This window comes from Nothobranchius furzeri, chromosome 1 (genome assembly GCF_043380555.1).
Source record: "Nothobranchius furzeri strain GRZ-AD chromosome 1, NfurGRZ-RIMD1, whole genome shotgun sequence".
NCBI classification, from domain to species: Eukaryota; Metazoa; Chordata; class Actinopteri; order Cyprinodontiformes; family Nothobranchiidae; genus Nothobranchius; species Nothobranchius furzeri.
In genome coordinates this window covers 47062716-47088505 of record NC_091741.1, presented here as the reverse complement: position 1 = coordinate 47088505, position 25790 = coordinate 47062716, and the positions used below count along the sequence as shown (strand labels likewise).

Sequence of the window (25790 nt, the reverse complement as noted above, 5' to 3'; positions counted from 1 at the left end):
CATTTTCCACTTGTAATTAAACAGATTCCACCTGCAGCCAATCTACACACTTCCAAATGCACACAGAGAAAGAAATTACAGTGATAGTCCAATCCCGATTCACAGCCTGTGGGCCCCACTGAACTCCTCTTATCTTTTCTCTTTCACCCAAAGGCTGACTTCGTCTTTTTCTCCTTCCCTGGTGAGAGTTTGTTCATTAGTTCAGCACAATGTTGGCAATCTAGCCTCACAGTTGGCCATGGAAGCAGACATTTGTGACACAAACCTTGGTTAAATATAAGAAATTGTAGGAATAAATTGCTTTGAACTAAATCGTGAGCTGCCAGACATGATATAAATGTCCCAGAGACAACAAATCAAGTTATTCTGACAAAATCATGGAAATGGACGGCCATTTCTGACATATCAGAAGAATGGTTGCTTTGACGTAGACCATCAAAATGCCCAAAGCCCACAATTTAGTTTTTAAACCAGCCCCTCAAAACAAAGTATCCATATACAGCCGTGGCCAAAAGCTTCGCCACAGACAGAAAAATGAGGAATGGTAAATTTTGCTGACTGTCATTAATAGTAGAACCCATTTTCACTGCATTTGTGAAGAAGACTGTGTGACACCAAAGAACTTCCAGCAAACACAAGAACTTGGCTCATGACATTCTCAAGTCCTTTGGCCATGGGTGTAGTTTAAATAACAAAATCACCATTTTTTACCTGTCAAAGATGCCAAAGCATCATCTTTACCTTCAGAATCAACTTTGAAAACTTTGATGCTTGCCCTCTGGTTCTCCTAAAAACAAACTGTCACTTTAGAAAATACTTCTTCTTTTCTGCCCCATCTCCCTCTTTTCTCCACCTGGACAGATCCAAGATTGACATGAGAATCAAATGAAGGGACGGACACATCAATGACTCAATGCCCCATCACCGACGACACACAGCTCAATCAGTCAGTCAATCACCAGTTGACATTTCATAACTTCAGCTAACAAGTGTACACCACAAGTGTACATTGTTTCCGTTTGATCTTCTAGAGGTTACATGACGGAGCTACCCATTGCTCTGTCAGAACTGACAGTGTACAATAAACAACTCAGAAATAATCATTTCCACTTATCTTTTTATTCCAATGGGTAAGCTAACCAAACGAAGACAAGTTTTGCAGATTACTTTAAAACACACCGCCCTATATTTAAATTTTTATCTGACTGATCCGTCTATATTTATCAGCTCAGTACAAACAAAGTAACACACGAACTGTGGTAATTTAGTCCAATTACAATGTCAGTCTTCAGCCATGCTGAGCAACTCATTGTGACGATCTTCCACTGAAGCACACAAAACTGTTGGAGATGCAGTTTCTAATTTTTCACACCCTGCAACGATGTAAGCAGGGCCTTAGCTTGGATAAAAATAAGACCTGCATCGCCCCGACTGAGTGCACAGCTTGGATCGCCACCAGGAGCCAAGATACTGTCAGCAGAGGATGAGTGTTGACTCACAGTAGTGACAAATTTTATAAAATGTCTGTCGGTTGTATGAAATAATGGACTAGCAGAAAAGACAGACACACATTACTGGGGACATGTAGAAGAGCACAGAGTTCCCACTAAGCTCTTCTTGCATCACTTTGACTTTTTCTAGATGCGTGTCAGGCAGAAGCGGCTGCAGCGTATCAGCTCCGTGCACCTGCTTTGTTAAAGCAGAGCCCTGCAGCTAATCTGCTACACAAAATAACATGCACATCTGAACACTTTCATAAGTCACAGCCGCACCCTGGAGGGGTGAGGAAGCCGCACTCGGATAAATGTGGTAAAAAGATTTGCCCTGATATGAAAGGATGCTGTACTAAACATGTTGGGTAAGATGTGAGGACGGGGTTACGGAGTTAAAAAGAGCATTTGACTTTGAACCATCTCAGCCTGCTGTAGTACACATTTTCAATAATTCACACTTACAGATCTACATTTGCTACGCTGAATATAAATATTTTATCACAGTGAATGTGTCACTTACAGCCTTTTCAAGCAGCATTTATCTTTTTGTTATTTTTGTGTTTTGTGAATGTAAAGTCTTGGGTCTGTTGAGGAAATTACCTAGACACCGAGGTAATGTCGGAACATGTTTATGTTTATTTATGTTTATTTATTTGGCAGACGCTTTTATCCAAAGTGACGTCCAATTTTTAACTTGTAGGGCATGTTGTGATCTGTGGGGAAAACCGGAGTACCCGGAGGAAACCCACGCATGCATGGGGAGAACATGCAACTCCACGCAGAAAGGCCACACATGTACATGGGCACAACATGCACATGGGCACCACTGACTCACTGAACGAGGAGATGGCAGGCTGGTCGCTACGGGGCTATGGCATGGCTTCATGAACACTAAAGGATGGATCGGATGACTAAGACACAACAAACAACAGCTTGAATAGCACCCAAATGCCCTCGAACTCATGTCAAGTCTCAGCACAGCCAGCTGCTCTGTAATGTGCTCAGCGATCAAAATCATATTCATTCAAATTACTTTTGCAGATTGGGTCCAGACAAAAGCTGGTTTTATTCCAACCATCATGACAAGCAGCCCACACAGCTGTGTTAACTGTGGTTTTGCTGATTTCTATGATTAATAAGATTTATAGGTTGGTCAATTTAGGATTGGCTTCAAAATCCATGAATAACCAACAACAATGTTGCAGCCATTAATTATCAATTACATTTAAGTTAATCCAGTTTTTTACCTTTAATAATGTCTAACACATATGATGGATCAGGGATAGTTGGACGAAAACAGGAAGGATCAATATCCTTTGGTTTCTTGGTTTTGAGTTGAAAGTTGAAAACGAAGAAAAAGTTAAGTATCCTGCATCTAATCAAAACAACCATTCCCAGGATCTTTCATGGCGGTTAAAACGAAGAGTCGGAGTACCAGGCCCGGAGGGTTACCGGGGTCCCACCCTGGAGCCAGGCCTGGGGTTGGGGCCCGTGAGCGAGCACCTGGTGGCCGGGCTTTTGCCCATGGGGCCCGGCCGGGCCCAGCCCGAACCGGATACATGGGCTCGTCCAACTGTGGACCCACCACCCGCAGGAGGAACATGAAGGGTCCGGTGCATTGCGAATCGGGTGGCAGACCAAGGCGGGAGCCTTGGCGGTCCAATCCCCGGACAAGAAAACTAGTTTTTGGGACATGGAACGTCACCTCGCTGGCGGGGAAGGAGCCGGAGCTTGTGGCAGAGGTTGAGCGGTACCGGCTAGATATAGTCGGACTCACCTCGACACATTGCATTGGCTCTGGAACCCGAGACCTGGAGAGGGGTTGGACACTGTACTTTGCTGGAGTTTATCTGGGTGAGAGGCGGAGGGCTGGGGTTGGCTTTTTGTTAGCCCTGAGACTCCCTGCCTGTGTGTTGGGGTTTACCCCGGGGGACAAGAGGGTAGCTTCCTTGCGCCTTCGGGTCGGGGAACGGGTCCTGACTGTTGTTTGTGCTTATGGGCCAAATATCAGTTCAGAGTACCCACCCTTTTTGGAGTCCCTAGGACGAGTGCTAGATAGTGCTCCATCAGGGGACTCCATTGTCCTGCTGGGGGACTTCAATGCTCACATGGGCAATGACAGCTTGACCTGGAGGGGTGTGATTGGGAGGAACGGCCCACCTAATCTGAACTCGAGCGGTGTTTTGTTATTGGACTTCTGTGCAAGCCACAGTTTGGCCATAACGAACACCATGTTCGAACATAAGGATGCCCACCGGTACACTTGGTACCAGGGCAGCCTAGGTCACAGGTCGATGATAGATTTTGTAGTCATATCATCTGACCTGCGGCCGTATGTTTTGGACACCCGAGTGAAGAGAGGGGCGGAGCTGTCAACTGATCACCACCTGATGGTGAGTTGGATCAGATGGCAGGGGAACATGCCGCGTAGACCTGGCAGACCCAAACGCATAGTGAGGGTCTGCTGGGAACGCCTGGCAGAAGAACCTGTCAAGACGGTCTTCAACTCCCACCTCCGGCAGAGCTTTGACCACGTCCCGAGAGCAGTGGGGGACATTGAGTCCGAGTGGGCCTTGTTCCACTCTGCGATTGTCGAGGCGGCTGTTGCTAGCTGTGGTCGTAAGGTGGCCGGTGCCAGTCGTGGTGGCAACCCCCGTACCCGCTGGTGGACACCAGAGGTTCGGGGAGCCGTCAGGCTGAAGAAGGAGGCCTACAGGGCGTGGCTGGTCTGTGGGTCTCCGGAGGCAGCAGACAGGTACCGGATAGCCAAGCGGGGTGCAGCAGTGGCAGTTGCCGAGGCAACATCTCGGGCGTGGGAGGAGTTTGGTGAGGCCATGGAGAAAGACTATCGATCGGCTCCAAAGAGGTTCTGGCAAACTGTCCGGCGCCTCAGGAGAGGAAGGCAGCAACTCGCTCACACTGTTTACAGTGGGGATGGGGAGCTGCTGACGTCAACTGAGGCTATAGTCGGACGGTGGAAGGAATACTTTGAGGAGCTCCTCAATCCCACCAATGCGCATTCTGAGGAGGAACCAGAGCTGGGAGGCCTGGGGATGGACTGTCCGATCTCGGGGGCAGAAGTTGCTGAGGTAGTCAAACAACTACACAGCGGCGGAGCCCCGGGGGCGGATGAGGTTCGTCCTGGGTATCTCAAGGCTATGGATGTTGTAGGGCTGTCATGGTTGACACGTCTCTACAACATTGCGTGGTCATCGGGGGCAGTTCCTAGGGAGTGGCAGACCGGGGTGGTGGTCCCCATCTTTAAGAAGGGTGACCTGAGGGTGTGTTCCAACTATAGGGGGATCACACTCCTCAGCCTCCCTGGAAAGGTCTACTCCAAGGTACTGGAGAGGAGGGTCCGATCAATAGTTGAATCTCAGATAGAGGAGGAGCAATGTGGTTTTCGTCCTGGCCGTGGAACTGTGGACCAGCTCTATACCCTTGCAAGGGTGATGGAGGGGGCATGGGAGTTTGCCCAACCAATCCACATGTGCTTTGTGGATTTGGAGAAGGCTTATGACCGTGTCCCCAGGGGCACCCTGTGGGGGACGCTCCAGGAGTATGGGGTGGGTGGCTTTCTGTTAAGGGCCATTCAGTCCCTTTACCAGAGGAGCGTGAGTTTGGTCCGCATAGCCGGTAGTAAGTCGGACCTGTTCCCAGTGAGGGTTGGACCCCGCCAGGGCTGCCCTTTGTCACCGGTTCTGTTCATCACTTTTATGGACAGAATTTCTAGACGCAGCCGTGGTGTGGAGTGTGTCGAGTTTGGTGGCAGGAGAATCTCGTCTCTGCTTTTTGCGGATGATGTGGTCCTCCTAGCTTCATCCAGCTCTGACCTTCAGCTCTTGCTGGGTAGGTTCGCGGCCGAATGTGAAGCGGCTGGGATGAGGATCAGCACCTCCAAATCTGAGACCATGGTTCTCGACCGGAAAAGGGTGGCTTGCCACCTCCGGGTCGGGGGAGAGGTCCTACCTCAAGTGGAGGAGTTTAAGTATCTCGGGGTCTTGTTCACGAGTGAGGGTAGGAGGGATCGGGAGATCGACAGGCGGATTGGTTCGGCGTCTGCAGTGATGCGGACGCTGAGCCGATCTGTCGTGGGGAAGAGGGAGCTGAGCCAGAAAGCCAGGCTCTCGATTTACCGGTCGATCTACGTCCCAATCCTCACCTATGGTCATGAGCTTTGGGTAATGACCGAAAGAACGAGATCGCGGATACAAGCGGCCGAAATGAGTTTCCTCCGTAGGGTGGCCGGGCTCAGCCTTAGAGATAGGATGAGGAGCTCGGACATTCGGGAGGGACTCGGAGTAGAACCGCTGCTCCTCTGGATCGAAAGGAGCCAGTTGAGGTGGTTTGGGCATCTGGTCAGGATGCCTCCTGGACGCTTCCCCGGGGAGGTGTTTCGGGCATGTCCTGCCAGCAGAAGGCCCCCGGGTCGACCCAGGACACGTTGGAGAGGTTACATCTCCAATCTGGTCCGGGAACGCCTTGGGGTCCTGCCGGAGGAGCTGGTGGACAAGGCCGGGGAGAGGACGGCCTGGAGCTCCCTAGTTGGGATGCTGCCCCCGCGACCCGGACCCGGATAAGCGGAGGAAGACGACGACGACGACGACGACGACATTCCCACACAGTAGAGCCTAACGATTCCAATGACTTCTCATGGGGTAGGGAGGAGGGATATTTACGGGGAGTTTCTGCTTGAAAAGAAACAATAGATAGCTACAGTTAATAAGTTTGACCCTCCCACATTCGGGTCAGAATTGACGAAAATCCTCGGGTGAGAAGCGTAACGTCTTCAAGAAACCAAAGAAGTCCAACTGTCTCTGTACGAACTCCTCTGGATTACAATGACCTGGATGACTGAGAACCTTCACCAGCAGCAGTAATGAACAGTCACTAAATCCTCTACTAACAGTCCTGCTGAAAGCAGTAAAACACAAATGGCCTATGTTTATTGGGTTTTCTGCATAAACGCTAGTGTGTAAAAATTACTTAGAAAAATCTCAACAGAAGGATCCTTTCTGATGCTCAGATCATTCCAGGGCCTCATGCTTGTAACTGAAAAGGCACAAAAAGCACATTTAATGGTATAAAGACTTATTTAGAGTAGTTCAATGACACCAAGTAAATATGTAGGCTATCGTAGGTCCTTGTTTCCGTTTTACTCTTGAAATAAAGACCATCACTATCTTACTTTTTTTTTGTGAGTTATGAAAATGTTTAACTTTATTCTGGAGAATACTTTTGCCTTTTTCTTGACACTAACTTTAAAGAAAAGATTGAAACCTATTTTTATTTCTTAAATGGATATTACTTAACCACTACAACCAAAAACTTCAATCTTTTCAGTTAAATCTTTTTTTGCTTGATACTCTTGTTTAATGCTTTCAATAGGGATGCACGATATACCCGCATCAATATCGGCCAATGTTAGTTTTTTAACATGTCAATATCAATCCGATAAGTAAAACTGGGCTGTTATTAATCTATTTTTCCATCTAGCAGCCATTTTTGTATTGGTTTCAGAAAGGTGGTGTGAGTATATAATAATAATGTAGTATGTTTACAGTCAGGTCCATAAATATTGGGACATCGCCACAATGCTAACATTTTTGGCTCTGCACCACAATGGATGTCAAATGAAACAAACAAGATGTGCTTTAACTGCAGACTGTCAGCTTTTATTTGAGGGTATTTACATCCAAATCAGGTGAACGGTGTAGGAATTACAACAGTTTGCATATGTGCCTCCCACTTGTTAAGGGACCAAAAGTAATGGGACAATTGGCTTCTCAGCTGTTACATGGCCATGTGTGTGTTATTCCTTCATTATCCCAAGTACAATGAGCAGATAAAAGGTCCAGAGTTCATTTCAGGTGTGCTATTTGCATTTGGAATCTGTTGCTGTCAACTGTCAAAGATGAGATCCAAAGAGCTGTCACATCAGTGAAGCAAGCCATCATTAGGCTGAATAAACAAAAGAAACCTATCAGAGAGATAGCAAAAACATTAGGCGTGGCCAAAACAACAGTTTGGAACATTCTCAAAAAGAAGGAACGCACCGGTGAGCTCAGCAACACCAAAAGACCCGGAAGACCACGGAAAACAACTGTGGTGGATGACCGAAGAATCCTTTCCCTGGTGAAGAAAACACCCTTCACAACAGTTGACCAGATCAAGAACACTCTCCAGGAGGTAGGTGTATCTGTGTCAAAGTCAACAATCAAGAGAAGACTCCACCAGTGTGAATACAGAGGGTTCACCACAAGATGTAAACCATCGGTGAGCCCCAAAAACAGGAAGGCCAGATTAGAGTTTGCCAAACAACATCTAAAAAAGCCTTCACAGTTCTGGAACAACATCCTATGGACAGATGAGACCAAGATCAACTTGTACCAGAGTGATCAGAAGAGAAGAGTATGGAGATGGAAAGGAACTGCTCATGATCCTAAGCATACCACCTCATCAGTAAAGCATGGTGCTGGAAGTGTCATGGCGTGGGCATGTATGGCTGCCAGTGGAACTGGTTCTCTTGTATTTATTGATGATGTGACTGCAGACAAAAGCAGCACGATGAATTCTGAAATGTTTCGGGCAATATTATCTGCTCATATTCAGCCAAATGCCTCAGAACTCATTGGACGGCGCTTCACAGTGCAGATGGACAATGACCCAAAGCATACTGCAAAAGCAACCAAAGAGTTTTTGAAGGGAAAGAAGTGGACTGTTTTGCAATGGCCAAGTCATTCACCTGACCTGAATCCGATTGAGCATGCATTTCACTTGCTGAAGACAAAACTGAAGGGAAAATGCCCCAGGAACAAGCAGGAACTGAAGACTATTGCAGTAGAGGCCTGGCAGAGCACCACCAGGGATGAAACCCAACGTCTGGTGATGTCTGTGTGTTCCAGACTTCAGGCTGTAATTGACTGCAAAGGATTTGCAACCAAGTATTGAAATGTATAAGTTTGATTTATGGTTCTTATTCTGTCCCATTACTTTTGGTCCCTTAACAAGTGGGAGGCACATATGCAAACTGCTGTAATTCCTACATCGTTCACCTGATTTGGGTGTAAATACCCTCAAATAAAAGCCGACAGTCTGCAGTTAAAGCACATCTTGTTCATTTCATTTGATATCCATTGTGGTGGTGTATAGAGCCAAAAATGTTAGCATTGTGTCGATGTCCCAATATTTATGGACCTGACTGTATATATAATTCTTATATTTGTGGTGCTTATTGGCAATAATCTGACAAAACGATACATCACAGCATAGGGGAGAAGATACAATATCTCCTGGTAATAAAAGTCAGACGATATTTGTGATATTTTTTTTACTGAATAATTGGAAAACTCAGCTAGATGCTCAAAGTGTGTTAAGTGTTATCGCAAGATTTTGTTTGTCAGAATGAAGGCAGTAATAACTGCTGCCACCCAACATTCGGGGTTTCAATTGCACCACACAAAAGAACCAGAGTAAAGGTTTGCATGTAAATTCTCAATAAAAAATTTTTATATGCTGCTTTTAAATGTCAAATCAGTATCATTACACAAAATATCACAATATTAATAGAGTGAATTATATTATGTTCCTTCTTATATTAATGCAATATCGATAAATATCTGTTATCGGATATAACAGCGATATTAATATCAGATGTTGATATCGGCCCACATTTTCCATATCGGTGCATCTCTAATTTTCAGGAATCATTAAGAAGTTGTTATTTGAATGATGCTCAGATGACACCCACCTTGCTCCTTCTGGTTGAATCGGTGTTAAAAGAAAACTATCACAGTAGTAGAATACAGAGCCGGGTCACACTAACAAACGAAACTGACCTGCCCTCATCATTCAAGCAGAAACCTTAACATTAACAATCACAGCCAGTTCTATATTATTCTATAGTAGGACTCCCGTCTTTATGGCTGAACATCCATTTCAGCCACTAATAGGACAACTCTAGCATGTTCCTACATTCATGAGTGGAAGGGAGAGACAAGATATAAAAAGGATAGATCTCATTAGAGGACAACCAATCACCAGATTAATGAGAACGCAGGACTGACAGATCATTCTGTTGAGGAAACGAAGGGGGGTGGGGAGTAAAAATGACAATATGAACACAGAGAAAGAAGATGAAGAAAACACAAAAGGTAAAAATCCTGATTTGCTTCATAAACCCTCTCAGAATAGAAAAGGTAAAAGAATAAAACTTGAAAACGGAGAGGAAAATGAACCAGACACCGACAGCAGCAGCAGGACGGAGGGAGGAAAGGAAAATAACACAGAGTGACAATAAAAGAATATGGGGATTTATTTCTACAATTAGCGCTTTGTGAGGATGCGTTTGCTGTTCTTCCTGCTTTAGTGAGTGTATAATCTGAAACATAAATGTGACTGTTAGTATATCACTTTCTTCAACTGCACTCAAATTCAATATGTAATAAAAGCTGAATTTAAACAAAGCTAATGATCATAACTGCAGATTGAGACAAACATCTTACAGAGATGTAATATTTTTTATTTTGCACGAGTGAATGAAAAGTGCTATTAAAATATGAAATGAGAAAATAAACAGGAATAAAAAATATAATTTAACCTCCTGAGACCCAAATTTGTATTTAGTGTGATTTAAAGGAAAAACTATTGTAGCCATAACAGATTAGTAGACTCTCATAAACGTTATAACAAAACAAATACATAAAAATTTTTAATTAAAAAATTACAAATTTATGAAAAAAAAGGATGAAAAAGAAATATTTCTACTAAAGACCAGAATATAGTTGCTGTTTAAGCTCATGTTGTTGCCGGTTAGGGCTGCAACAACGAATCGATAAATTCGATGAAAATCGATTTCTAAAAGCGTTGGCAACGAATTGCGTCATCGATTCGTTGTGTCGCACAACTCTTCCAAAAGCGCCCCCCCCCCCTTCCCGCCCGCCGTTGCGCGCAGACCAGAGCAAGTCAGATCAGCGCGAGGGAGAGCCGCAGATCAGCGCGAGGGAGAGCCGGCAGATCAGCGCGAGGGAGAGCCGGTACCGGCAGATCAGCGCGAGGGAGAGCCGGTACCGGCAGATCAGCGTGAGGGAGAGCCGGTACCGGCAGATCAGCGCGAGGGAGAGCCTGCAGACTTTGTGCTGCTGCGAACCGGTTCCGCATTGCTGCGCAGCGATCCAGGCAGCTGCTTCCAGCGCACGGTCCATTCTCAAAGTGGCGCAACCAAAAAACTATAATTAGCACACGATCGTTCTTGTCCGCACATGTTCTCTATTTTCTGTCTTATTTGTGCCTGAAGCGCGCTACTGCGGAGCTCATCACCTGTGCTGTGGTGATGTCACCTCACGCAGCATCGAAAACGCGCTCTCCGCTTTGCGGTCAGGAGATGATCTGCTCAAAAGTAACTGATGAGGTGAAAAGGTAAGAATCCAGGCAACAGATTTTCTGGAGAATTATGAGGAGATGCAGGAAGATTAGAGACAGACAGGACATGAAAATAGTTAAATAAAAACAAGAAAACAAAACAAAGTGTTGAAAAGTAAAATGTAGGTAGATTTATCTCCACTACACGTTTTTACCAGTAAAAAACAATAAGTTACACACATGTCATATTTATACATCTGATACAATTCAGATCACCTTCAAAACTCAGTCACACACCCAGGGCCGTTTCAAGACATTTTGGGGGCCAAGGCAAAATGCCCCCCCCCCCCCCCCCCCCCCCCCATAACTGGGCTCCCCAGAAGCCTCTGTGTAATTCATGCCCTCTCCAGGAGTGTTAGTTATACGGTGTTTATAAAAGCCCCTCAGACATTACTGACATGTTCTAATATTATCAGATGAAAAACTAAACAATCAGGCATGCTGTCTCATCTGCTGCTTTTCTAAACTTGCAAAAAGTAACAAAACTATTTGAAAGCCACTATTTGTGGATTCTCTGAAAGTTTCCATGGAGTGTGTGACAACTTATTTTTTCATTGATCCTATCGTCTAATCTCACAGCTGAAACAAGCATCCTTGATAATCTGTGCACAGGAAGCTTACTGATGCTGTAGTAAAACAAAAGGTATAATAATTTATTATTAATAAAACCTTGTTGCAGCACTAAAGCATAAAAATGAGATTTTGCATTAAATATGCAAAATATTTACATATGAATTGTTTTAGAGCCCTTTAATTGGCAGAATCTGATATTAATTTAGTTCTTACAAAAAATGGGTCCCAACATGGTTTGTGTGGCATTGCCATAGTGTGATGTCATAGGCACAGATCCCCTGTCCTCTTGTTTGAAAATGGAAATATGATCACCCTACATTAAACAAACTGTCCACCCGGGCTTTTGCGCTGCACAGAGACGCTTCGCTGCCTATGACTTTGAACGTCAGTTGAGAGTCAGTCTCATGCAGACTAACCAATGAAGAGAGGGCCTCAAGTTAAGACCCTCTCCTCATTGGTCAGTCCACACGAGGTGGGTCAAAGGTTACTCTGGGCAGGTTACGTGTTGTCAGGCATTCAAGTATTGAGTATATTTACTGCATATTACAGTAAAATATTCTGTATGTGACCACATTATGGTGATCCTTGGGTCGTGATGATGGAGCCCTTGAATATTGTTGCCCAGGGTACAACAAAGTGTTAATCTGGCCCTGGTTCCGCCGTCACATTCCCGCAGAAACTGGTTGATCACACCGGGGCCAGACTACTAGCATGTGGTTTTACAACCACAATGTCCTCGGAAGCAAAAACGCTTTTAAAAGGGAGGGAGGAGTCCTAACTGTTGCTGCAGGCGTGTTGTGTGAGAGTGCAGTTATATACTGGTTAATATATTTTTGGGTTCAGTTGCTTTCATGTGGCCTAATGTGAGTCTATTTGGAATCATTGGAATGATCAGCAGCATTTCTTGATGTGACTTTATGGCAGTTGCCCAGGGCATCATCGCAAGGAGGATGGCATTCATTTACTTTTATTTTATTTGGTATTTTTTCAGTCATTTTTGGAAATAGTGATCAATTTTGATTAATTCACAGCCTATGTTTAATTACATTTAAAATAAATGTCAACAGATGAGATCAAACAAAACAGATGAGAATTGCCCTTAAGCTGTTTAACTTGGACAAAGCATCACAGATAGATGTAGCTTAGGGTCTCTGTCTATACACCTTATAAGACAATTTAGGTGATGGCATGTTGTTTTTCTGCTATTGAACTGTTTTCTAATAATGTTGTGTTAAATAAAGTGAAGGAAGGAGAGAAATAACGTTTCCCTGGCAGTTTTTTAAAATTTCCCAATGTAATCCGATTAATCGATTAATCGTGTCGAGACCCCATCCGATTAATCGATTATCTAAATAATCGTTTGTTGCAGCCCTATTGCCGGTGCAGGCTACGTCTTTGTTCACATACTTGCTGCTACGTGGCACTGCTCTGCACGAGTGTTCCTGTAATGAAGAGGACTTTCATTACTCATGTTTGTAAACTATTTAGTCACCGATGTGTTTCTTTGTGAAACAGAAGCACTTTAACTTGACCCCCTATTATCACTGCCTTTTCAAGTGCATTTGCGGATGAAAGAAGACCGTGGTGCATCGAATGTTTTAAGATATTTATTGAAGAGTTGTAAGATTGATGGGCCTTTGTTCAGGAGAACCACAGCTCTCTTCATTAAGCCATATGGGGCAGTCTGGAGAGAGGAAAAAGTTACCTGAAACAACAAAAGGGTTTCTCAGGAAGTAGGAAAGCGATGGGGTTAAAATGCACAAAAGTTCAGTGTTAAACTAAGAAGTAAAGTTTAAAGTGTGCTCACTCACCTTCCTGTTTCCTCACCAGGGTGTTCGAGAAAATCTTTCCCCGGGGGTCCGAGCACCATTTAAAGGTTGCGGTTGAGGCCAGGAGGAGAGGGTGGGGGAAAGTTTCTAATGGGGGTTTTCTCTTATGGGTGTTTTAATCTGGTGTTTAGATGCAAATTAGGATTTTTATATTAGTATTTTTGTATGTATAGGAAATGGGTTATGAAAGTATATTTAAATAAAGTTGAGAAATGCTTGGTGAGGGTAGCAGAGGAGCTCCCCTGGTGAGCTGGGGTAGTTGGTATAGCCCTATTAACAGCAGGGTATAAAAGGCTGCATGTTTTCATGCTCATGTGGATTGTTGCTGCCTGTACCAAGACAACTAGTGGAAAATAAACCACTCTGCGTGACCCGCCAAGTTCCTGCCTCAGTGTCATTGCTCCTGAAATCCAGCCGTTTAAGGCCGTCTATATGACAGTTCCACTAGGGGGTGTTCTAGAGAGCCATGTTTGTGGGTACAACCAAAACAAACATGGCGTCAATAAAAGAGCTCAGTAACTGGTTAATGTTGGCATCACGACAGAAAAAGACAGCACATGATATCATAGGTGATTTAAAAGACCTCTAAACCAGCGACTGAGTCACCGTGGTGAGTGTGTCTCGCTCGTTTTGTCAACTCCACCTTCTGATTACTCGTATATGGCAGCATTCGGACATGCCGCATTAATTTCAGGGGACATGCTCAAATGATACTTCAAAACAAATGCGAGTAACGCCATTTTAAACATGCTTTTGTGTTGTTAAACAGCAAGCATGTCACAGCCCTTGAAGTTAATATAAAGTGTCTAAATGATAAAAAAAAGGTCTAAGTTGATGATAATAAAACATTATAGTACAAGCAGTCATTGACCACATAGACATGGGTCTTAGAAGGGTAAAATGGTTTTTCTAGTTTCTCTCGAGATCTTTAAAGTCACATCAAGAGTTTTATACAAAAACAGCTGCATGAAATGTGAAAAACCAAATGCTCCTTCAACATACAAATGAGAACATTAAGCTGGATCTAAAATCCATCTCCTATGATCCAGAATCAGCAACAACCTTTCACTGTTTAGCAGTGGACACACACACACGCACACACACAAACCAGGATCCCCCAGCCCAGCTGAAGGAGAGCATTTCGAGGCTAAAACAGCATGTGAGGAGTTGTATCGATCACCTATGTTCCCAGCTTCCTGTTCTGGACACATTTGCCACTCTCGCCCTGACCTCTGTCTGCGTTTCTCTCTCATTCCAAGTATCACACTCACTCTGTGAGTGTGTGGGTCCCAGGCCCCAGAAACATCGGGAGTCTTTTGCCATCGACCAACTTGGGCTGCATTAATAGCATTCACCACTTCTGGGAATAGGGAATGTGCATGTGAGTACTGAATGTTATTCTAAACTAGTGCAATGATTGGGCTCCCCGTTCAATAACAGCACTCGCTAGGATGACCATCCACGTGCCCCTTAAAACTGACAACCACCGAGACGTTAACAAAAAACACACAAATGCTATTTAAATGTGGCATTTATTCCTGAACAGGCATTAGATAGTTATTTACTTTATTTATTAATCAACAAACAATGAATAGATGTATTACAACTGGTTTTATAATCAGAAACCTGTTCCCTGGTTTTGTTTTCCCTAAGAGCTTGTGTTTCTCTACTGGTAAAGGTTTGACTGACAACTCTGAGTCATGAATAATCCACTTTGGGAGTTCAAGTATCTCCTGGTCTCAGTAGGAGACTAAAACAATGTTGCATGCGTCACCATTAAGGAAAAAAGACAAAGGTGACTGTTAATGTTCTGATGCTCACATGGGATCATGAACTGTGGGTAATGGCTGACAGAATGAGATGATGAGAAGAAGCAGCTAGAATGAGCTTCATCCATGGAGTGGCTGGACTCACAGGACTAGGGTGAGCTCGGGGCAGAGCTGTGGCTCCACTTGATCAAAATAAAGCTAGATGAGGATATTTGAGACCAGTGTCCAAAAACCCAACATGAGCTAGATATTATCCCTCATAGAAGACAGGGAATGCCTGGAGAGGGAGGTGTGGAGATTTCTCCTTAAACTGCTGATGTTTGTGACCTGATGGTTGGATGGTTGGTGAAGAAGAAGAAGAAGAAGAAGAAGAAGAAGAAGAAGAAGAAGAAGAAGAAGAAGAAGAAGAAGAAGAAGAAGAAGAAGAAGAAGAAGAAGAAGAAGAAGAAGAAGAAGAAGAAGAAGAAGAAGAAGAAGAAGAAGAAGAAGAAGAAGAAGAAGAAGAAGAAGAAGAAGAAGAAGAAGAAGAAGAAGAAGAAGAAGAAGAAGAAGAAGAAGAAGAAGAAGAAGAAGAAGAAGAAGAAGAAGAAGAAGAAGAAGAAGAAGAAGAAGAAGAAGAAGAAGAAGAAGAAGAAGAAGAAGAAGAAGAAGAAGAAGAAGAAGAAGAAGAAGAAGAAGAAGAAGAAGAAGAAGAAGAAGAAGAAGAAGAAGAAGAAGAAGAAGAAAATATCAATTCTATAGCACCTCTCAAGATAAAAATCACGAGGCGCTTCACAAAAACAAAAAATGTAAAAATATAAAAAGCATTTAGAAAATGTTTAAAAATATATTTGAAATGAGCAAAAAGAGACAATTGTGATAAAAAATGTAAAGAAAGAGAGAGAGTGAACAGGAAAGAGGGAAATCAGTGGATCCTGAGGAAGGTGGAATAGGTGGGGAGAGCAGAATAAAGAGAGAGTGGTGGAGAAGGTCATACAAAAGCCAGCTTGAACAAGTGAGTCTTCAGCTGCTTTTTAAAGGAGACCACTGAGTCCACTGATCTCAGGCTCAGGGGGAGAGAGTTCCAGAGTCTGGGGACCACAGCAGCAAATGATCTGTCACCTTTGGTCTTTAGCCTGGTGCGCTGCACAACCAGTAGGCTTTGATCACTGGACCTCAGGGACCTGCTGGGGGTGTAGGGACTAAGAAGATCACCAATGTAAGATGGTGCTTGTCCTTGTAAGGCCCTATAGACCAGAACCAGGATCTTGAAATGAACCCTGAAGTTGTCTATATATGTGTGTGTGTGTGTGTGTGTGTGTGTGTGTGTGTGTGTGTGTGTGTGTGTGTGTGTGTGTGTGTGTGTGTGTGTGTGTGTGTGTGTGTGTGTGTGTGTGTGTGTGTAGGTATAGGTCGGTCGGTTGGTTGGTTGGATGGATGAAATAAAGAGGGTTTTTTTTGCTTAAAACAACAGGCTTGCAGCAAATATTTAAATTTAAGCCTAAGGAAGAGAAACCATTAAATAATCATTGAAAGAGCTGCAATATAAAAATATTGCAACTACATGACTTCATCTTATATAAACTAAATTTCACTCTGAAATCTGTTTTAAAATCAGTGTAAAATGACACTTTATTTAGTATTCATCCTCATCTTGCTCTGTAGACCCTTTGGAGCAGATTAACACCATGAAAACACTGAATCTGCGTGTACTTCTGTGAATTCATTAAGTGCTTTGTATCCTGGTGTGTATGGGAATTCCCAAATGTTTCCCTTTAACAGTTAGCAGAGGTCAGCCTTGTAACTAGGCTAATAGACTAATTACTACAAAGTTTTCAGACATGCACACAAAACACTCACTAGGTTATTATTTTAATATATGCAACATAATTGCCATGCAAATTAAAAATGCTCCGTTTGTGACTGGATGTTCGGCAACAACACGGACACTTTAAAGAACATGATACGATTAGAAGAAAGGATGTTTAAGTCTTGTAATAATTCTATTGTTATTCTGCAACATCTTTTATAAGCTGAGTAATTTACTGCAGTCTGAAATCAGATTATTTAAATTCTCACATTACCGCTTATTGTAGACAAACAGCATCTTAAATATTCAGATTTGGCCCTCCCTCCCTTCCTTTCTTTCACCACAAGCAGAAAGACAGATAGATCTCAACAAGAGCTGCACTTTCAACTCATTGTCATTTTGATATTTAAAGTGTTATCTCATAATCTGAGCATTTAAAGTGCGCACAAATTTCCACACAAGAAAATCTGAAGTGCTGCGTTTGTAAACAGTGACACTTTCACGGTGCCAGAAAGGTCTTTAATCCTCTGAAAACTGCAGACAATGTGCATGGATAGCAGGGCTAAAGCTGCCAACACAACAGCTGTAACCTGCTGTGATTAATAGTGGCAGGAAATGCACAGAAGGTGATGTGCAAATTACGGCAGGAGCTGGATTTTAAAACTGTTACAAAAAAAATAGATATGACAAATTACAGATTTAAGCAAGGTAAAAAAAATTACTAATATAATGAGGATTTGACCTCCATGGAAAAATTGTTAAAACCTTAATGATGCATTTTTATTATGCATGCTTCTATGACACAAATAGCAATCAGTCACCTAAAAGAGCCACAAAATAACAGAGCCTAGTTCCCGCAGTGCTACAGTAACTATTCTAAACAAAAATATATGCAACAGTATTTTATTTTTCCTTTAGGTTCTTTAGACAGATGATTTCATAGCTTAGTTACAGTTAGATTTCCTTATTTACATTGTTGTTTTCGTACTCCTCATGGAAAAAATAGGATTAACTAACTTTTTAGGCCCAACATTTATAAAATGTTGTTGCTGTGGCAACGACAACTTGATTTTCTCCTTCATGAGCCAATAACTGCGTATTCTGTGCATGTCCTGAATAAAGTACTCAAAACTAAAACTACTTTATCCATCAGTACAACTATTTTTATGTCAGAATGCATCACACACACAACAAAAGCAGAACTTAGTCGTTGACACTTGTTTGAACTTTCATTTGTAATTATTGCCTTTAAAAAAAGCTTTGGCGTTATTAGTTAGGTGTCACAGGATGTTGTTATCTTTTAATACCAACTTTTAATGGGGCGACGGTGGCACAGGAGTTAAGTGCTCGCCTCGTAATTGGAAGGTTGCAGGTTTGAGCCACGCTCACTCTGTCGCTGTCGTTGTGTCCTTGGGCAAGACACTTAACCCACGTTGCCTGCTGGTGGTGGTCGGAAGGACCGGTGGCGCCAGTGCTCGGCAGCCTCGCCTCTGTCGGTGCGCCCCAGGGCAGCTGTGGCTACACTGTAGCTCATCCCCACCAATGTGTGAATGTGTGTGTGAATGGGTGAATGACTGATTGTGTTGTAAAGCGCCTTGGGGGGTTCTGGGACTCTAGAAGGCGCTATATCAAATACAGGCCATTTACCATTTAATAATTTTAACTGAATAAATTAACAGCTTCTATGAACATGACACGACTCAAATACCGGTATGCAGAATTCTTAAAATATATTCTGTAGCGAACTATTTCAACGTTAACAGTCTAAAACCACATCACATAAAGTTACCTTAACTTAAATAGTTAATAATAAATTGTAAATGGCCTGTATTTATTTATATAGCACCTTCTAGGGTTCTACAACCCCCCAAGATGCTTTAAAACACAATCAGTCATTCACCCATACACAAGCACACACATTCACTTCCTGTTGATGCTGAGCTACAATGTAGCCACATCTGCCCAGGGCGCACTGACAGAAGCAAGGCTGCCAAGCACTGGCCCCTCTGACCACCACCAGCAGGTAAGGCACGTAAGGCTTGCCCAAGGACACAACAGCAGCAGTCTCTGACAGGAGCTGGGATTGATCCTACAACCTTCCTATTGATGGACAACCCCCTCTACCTCCTGAGAATCTGCTGCTTATTTACCATAAGCCTTGCTTCTGTGTTTGTTCATTTTAGTGTGTGTGTGTGTGTGTGTGTGTGTGTGTGTGTGTGTGTGTGTGTGTGTGTGTGTGTGTGTGTGTGTGTGTGTGTGTGTGTGTGTGTGTGTGTGTGTCTTTATGTAGAATACAGGGTGTGCATCTCTGTGACTTCCAGGGATGCTGTTCTGTCTCTGATGGAGGTGTTCGCAGACCCTGTCCATTACACAGAGTGCTGCTATTTTGCTCCACATTCCATGTCATCAGGACACACACACACACACACACACACACACACACACACACACACACACACACACACACACACACACACACACACACACACACACACACACACACACACACACACACACACACACACACACACACCAAGTCCACTCTTATTTTCCTATAATTCAACACACCTATTTGTTCTACTCTCACAGACCTCTTCTATAAAAGACAGTGACGACATCTAGGGGTTCATCTAATATATTTGCAAACTCCAGCTGGGCTGTAAAGGAAACCCTCTATGTTGCATCAGCGGCTGTAAAAGAAAGCTATAAATCCTAGATGTTTTGGTTGTAAAATGTTCGCAAGCTTTAAAGACATTAGACAGGTCTTACCTGGGTCTCAGACATGACGTAGAGGTAGTGATGATCAGAGGAGAAGGCCATATCTCTGAGGATGGGACCATTCTCCACCGCCTGCACCGTCTCATACTGAAGAGCTCGAGAGGAGCCATCCACTCGGATCTGCAAAGAAAAAAGGCAAACTTTCTATAACTCCTGTGCCAACAATGATTCACATGTGAAACAATCACAACTTTAGAAATGAACAAACCCTGCTGAGGAAAACTTTCTGGGTTTGGCAAAAAATATATTTGTTAACCAGCCAAGATAACCAGTTTTATCAAAATTAGATCAGAGTATTTTTATGAAAAATTACTGTAGTTACTTCATTATCAATACAGTTACAGAAAAAAATTATTTTCTGAGGAAAAATAAATAAACAGGCAAGCTGTTGTTCTTAACAAAAGACTTAAGAGGACCGCTGAAAATGCATTGTCATTGCAAGACTTAAACTTATTAAAAATACTTTTGTAAATTATTTCTGCACTGCTTGTCCAACACCATGCAGCTTTTATCCCCCTATGCAATGCAGCTGTTGGTGCTGCATCTTTCTCCATCATAGTTTGAGCCATTTAAAAGTAATTATGGTAATAAGGCATCTGCACAAAAGGTGCAGCCTACATATCCCTAGGTGAGTTTACTCAGCAGAAAGTGGCTGAAATTGGCTTTAAGCAGTCATTGATGTGATGGCAGAGGTCTGAGTTGTGCCAGAACATCTGCTTGTTTTGTCTTTCTCTCTCTCTCTCACACACACACACACACACACACACACACACACACACACACACACACACACACACACACACACACACACACACACACACACACACACACACACACACACACACACACACACACACACACACACACTTTGCAAAATCTGGTCCTATGGTTCTAATTTCCCAGAAACACAGTTCTGACACGTACTGTACCAACCACACCAACTCCCAGCAGCCATCAGATCGCGGGTTCACACACGGGTCTTTGTGGGCTTTTGGACGGGTGTAAAGCAAGTCTTTTTAAAGATGTGCTGACTCTTTGTAGTCCTTTGCGCTCTTCAACATTTAAGGGGTTTGCAGGTAACAGGCATAAACGGGAGATAATTGGACAGAAGCAGATGGTGGAGGAGACGGGTGAGCCACTTCATGCTTAATTATAAAATGTATGTGATACTTTAATTGTATCTTGTGTCAGAATTTCACAGAAGAGACAAAAACTACAGGTACTGGAGACGTCTAAGGTCAAAAGGTGATTTTTCATGTGGAAAAACTGAAATATGAGGAAAACAATAATAATAGTTGCTTTTTTAGAATATGATGAAAATAAATAAATAAACAAATAAATAAATAAGGACTATTTGATTAATTTAGTTTGATGTTAGATGTTGTAAAAGAATAATGCAGCTGTTTTATAGTTGAGCAGAACTTTTTGTTTCTTGTTTTTCTTGGAAAACAAACTATTATATTGCAGAGAAGTAAATGTAAACAGGGTGAAGTTCCCGCTGCTCCCTCACATATCCAGTTTCACAACATGACATTTCTTTAAATGAGCACCGTCTTCACCCCAATTTCACCCAAGTCTTCAATGTTGTTTGTTTTACAGTCATCCTTTTTTCTCCAGCTCTGCCTCCTGCTAGGATAAGGTAGTGACCTTGATCTCAAAGAACCGTAAGTTCTCTTTTATCAAAGCCTGACACACTTCCACTGGGACTCATTGTATGCAGCGAGGTCAGCCGCAAAGAAAAGAACAGAAGGCAGATAGGAGAGAAACAAGAGAAGGAGGCAAGAAGAAAGAACCTTTTGCACAAGCCAGAGCCAGATTCAGCAGGTGGGGTTACCTAATCTGGCCTGTCAGGTGAGTTTGGTTTAGGTGCATTTTGCACACAGAGCATTGCATGCCACTTCATGTGGACTTGTGGAGAGATGTGCGTATCATTTTACCTACACGGCATATGACAATGTGTGGAGACAACTGTTGCATAGAGTTTAAGGGTTGACAGGCCATATCAGTGGTGGAGTCTAGAGTTTTATCGTGTTGGGACAGATCCACAGTCACCAGGGAGCAGAGAGGCTTCAAGGGGACGCTACTGTATATCATCCCAGGATCTGACCACCAACAAAACAAATGAGCCACCAGGGAGAGCACAGCATGTCCGCAAGCATGCGACGCTGGCTGTTTAAGTCACACGGGGACACGAGGGGAGCACACAAGGGAACACGGCTGACTTCAGTCCAACACAATGGAAGTAATACAATAATTTTATGCTTTACGTCCTTTTATTTTTGCTTAAATTTAAAAAAAGAAATACTTTAAAAGTAAAAAAACCTACAACTAACTTAAAAGTATCAACTCACAACAAGTTAATTACCTGAAAATGAATAAAGAGCAGATGTGCATATTTTCTATTGCAAGAATGCAGAAAACAAAAGCATGCATTAGCAACACACTAACAATGTTTGTTTGCCATTGATGTAAAGCAATAACTAAACAATATCAGTTGTCGTTACATTAGTTGTGGTAATCATCAGCGTTTATTAATACATTATGTCTTAAAGTCATTTCTCATCTGCTTAAAATCATTAAGAGAGCTAGAATGGTGCTAGCCAACATTATCTGATTCATTTTCAACAGAAATAAAGTGGATTAGCTGCTCTATGCTAAATGGATTACAATGCTAATCTCTGCTATCACATTAACACGACCCAATAGACATTCACTGCCAGACAGACTTCATTTTGCCTCCTTGAACCGTAGCTTTAATGGAAATAGGGAGTGTATTTTAAAAAGCATGTCTATACCAACATACTCAGGTGCTTCTCTCTCTGTCACACACACACACACACACACACACACACACACACACACACACACACACACACACACACACACACATTTGGACTAGCAGCTTTTTTTTATTAAGAAATGGTAACGAGGCAACGTGACTAGCATTGTCAGTTTGGGCTTACAAATCACACACAGTAGGATGTAGCACAGACTGCTTCAAATCAACCAATTTATGTAACTGAACCAATGCACAAGATTCACCACATCACAGCTAAAACTGAGCAGCAGTTTCCACAAACTAAATTGGCCATGAACTGCATCCCCCTAGTGGCAAATGCGAGTAACTACAGGTAACAGTGATACAAGGGTGAGAGATCTGCTGTGAAAATGCTGCACAAACCATCACATTCTAAAACATTTCTCAGTAACATCACCCTTTTTATTTTAATGTCAAGTTAAATAATTAAAGCACATGCTTTAGAGATGGCCAAACACTTAAATTATCCCTAACATAGTTACTGATATATAAAAATACATAATTGTGACCGTTAAGGTCATGACAAACATTTTTCTGCCATGCACATTGTGTGTCCTGCTTTGATTCTGTCAATGAAGTATAATGTTCCCAGAGAGACTCCCTCCCTCTCTGTGGGACAAACAGCTAGCAGAAGGTGTGACGCTGACAGGAAAGCCACACTGGAGAGAAAACCACAGGATTACTCTCACTCTGTTGCTCTTGGCAATTTATACTCCACAAAGGCACACTGAATATGCAGCACCTCCTCTGACTCTGCATGTTTGCAATAACACAGCCAGTAAAACTGCAGAGGTGAAAACTGATATGCAGGAAAACTTTGTGCTTGACCAGTTGTGTTACACAACACAACCAGCAGGATGCATAAAAACCAACGCCACACAGAAGATAAAGCTAATGAATGACAGTGCTCAGAAACAGATGGCTTGTTTTGGCACATTTTGAACCGCCCAACACCTTACATATATACTCTGTCAATAATGTTCCTGCCCCATGGGAACCCTCTTCCCTTGAAAATTGCCCTTTGAAATTCAGTACCTCTAGTTCCACATCTGAGACATTTTATTGATTTTGGATAATCTAAGTGAACTGGAGACCAATTATAGAGGCTACTTTTAATCAGCTGATAAAAAGAAGTGAATCTGGTGAACAGATAACAGAAGTATTCTTGTAGTGTTGTTAAAGTGCAGGATCACTAAGGCATGTAACAGATAAAGACAGAATGTAGTAATCAGTAGCATACTTGAGATCACGTTGAAGATAAAAACCCACCCTACAAAGTCCTAAACACGCTCTAAAGGAGAGGAAACTTTGCTTCTGAGTGAAGACTGACACTGCAGAACCCTGTCCTCACATGGATTTTCAACCAGCTAAAGCAAGACTTGTCACACAGCGCTGCAGTCTGTTAAGCATGGCACACACACTAACACACCATAGCTGGAACACACACCATGACCAAAGTGTGGGTAGTGGAAGCCAGAATAAGCTGCTGAGTAAAGTATCACTATGCTTTGACATGGACCATGAAGCCAACAGTGAGGTAAGTGGGCTGGAGGAGAATGTCATCCAAAGTCATGGAGAATGCTGGGAAAGTGACATTTCCACAACATTTAGGTGGGAAATTCCACTAATCCTCTGAACAAGCTCACGAGCATCCTGAGCCAAGATTTCAGCTGCTAGGAGGGCTAGCATACATGGTGACAGCTAAAAGTCAGCATCTTTTCTTCTTAATCTGCTGTGGTGGTGATGACTTAAAACAAACAGAAATGTGTTTTTGTTCCCCAGTGTGAACATGAAATGACTTAGAATTTGAATGTATCTGTTATATTTATATTATTATGATCATTAAGTGTTTTAGTGCATAAACTATGAAATAAGAAGAAATGCTAGTGGGTCGGTTGAAGGTGCAGTCTATTCCTGCAGCAGCGTCAACAGAAGTCGTCGTAAAACTTTCCTAAATACTTCAAAATATGAGTGTCAAACTTATACTCAAAAACATCTGCTTCTTATAACAATACTTTATTAATAACCTCATCTTGAAGACTAAAAGGATGTTTGAAAGGTTTTTCACAGGTTGTGAGCAAGTCAAGTTAAGCTGTATGAGTGGAATTAATTTCTAAACTCATCTACTGTCTTTGAACACCAAGTTGTCATTTTAAATCCAACCACATGCTGCTAATGACGACTGAAGTCGTCCTTTGCATTTTTTTAACGGGGCGGGCCTGAGAATGAGCCTTTGCACTATGAATGTAAACATCATGGCGCTAAAGCTGATCTTCATCCACACATGTCACACGTCACGTGATCAGGAAGCAGAACTGTGCACAAAAACTACCAGACACAAGAACAGTTTCTTTCCTTCAGCTATTTCTCTCCTGAATCTGTAGATTCTTTTACCATCCTTTTACTATAGTTTTTAATACAAATTCAGTATGCTTATGGATATGTGTGTGTGTGTGTGTGTGTGTGTGTGTGTGTGTGCGTGCGTGCGTGCGTGCGTGCGTGCGTGCGTGCGTATGTATATATGTATATAGGTGTGTGTGTAAATGAACATGTGTGTGGGTATACATGTTCTTATGTGTTTTTAGGTATTTTTATTCTCATTTATTGTGGTTGTTGTATGTTTTAGAGAGCGAACATCTACCGAAGACAAATTCCTTGTAAATGTAATTTTACTTGGCCAATAAATCTGAAATCTGAATCTGAAATCTGAGGCAGAATATCCATGAATTAGGAGATCGTTTTGGAACGCTGCTGTGAAACCATCGCAGCCTGTGTACTTGTGTCATCAGGCGTTTCTCCTCTCCCTGAAGCTGGTGGTCTCAAATCTGAAACCTGAATATTCTTTGGACAATCTCATAAAATATTTCTGCGTCGGGGACAAAAAAAATGCTGTTGAAACCAATGTGTCCTGTTTACAAAGATGCACGTAAAGGCCAGTACAGGATACGTGTGTTAGTTTCTAAACAGACTTTATAGTCCAGTGGTTAGAGTATCATACTGGCATGTTGTTTGGCACAGGTCCTCCTCCCAGTCATGGCAGTAACGTTTTTTCGAATATGTTCTTTTTTACTTTCTTTGTTTATTCAGCCAGTGTGAGTCCATGTGAGGTGAGCAGAGTAAATCAACTAGATGCTGCTTGGAAACGACCAAAGTCAAAGATCGTCCCAGACAAAAAATATTTTGCAGAAAACAATCAATAGAACTAAAATATCAATAAATGAAATCTGCGTCAGCTGGCTAGGCTTGTTTTGTCGGAGCAGGGGTGGGCGGAGTTTGACTGAAATTAACCGTTTGTTTTCCGGGTGTAAATTCAGGCTGAGA

General features: G+C 42.6%; 1 protein-coding gene across 2 annotated transcripts in view; it reads right to left on the bottom strand.

Annotated features, from left to right (window-relative positions):
* Positions 1–25790, bottom strand: part of plxna4 (plexin A4) — a 252711-nt gene that overhangs the window by 93530 nt on the left and 133391 nt on the right. For both annotated transcript variants that reach the window (XM_070548887.1, XM_070548883.1), the window contains exon 4: positions 19643–19771. In XM_070548887.1, coding sequence (XP_070404988.1) covers positions 19643–19771 — 129 coding nt within the window. The remainder of the gene's footprint in view (positions 1–19642; positions 19772–25790) is intronic.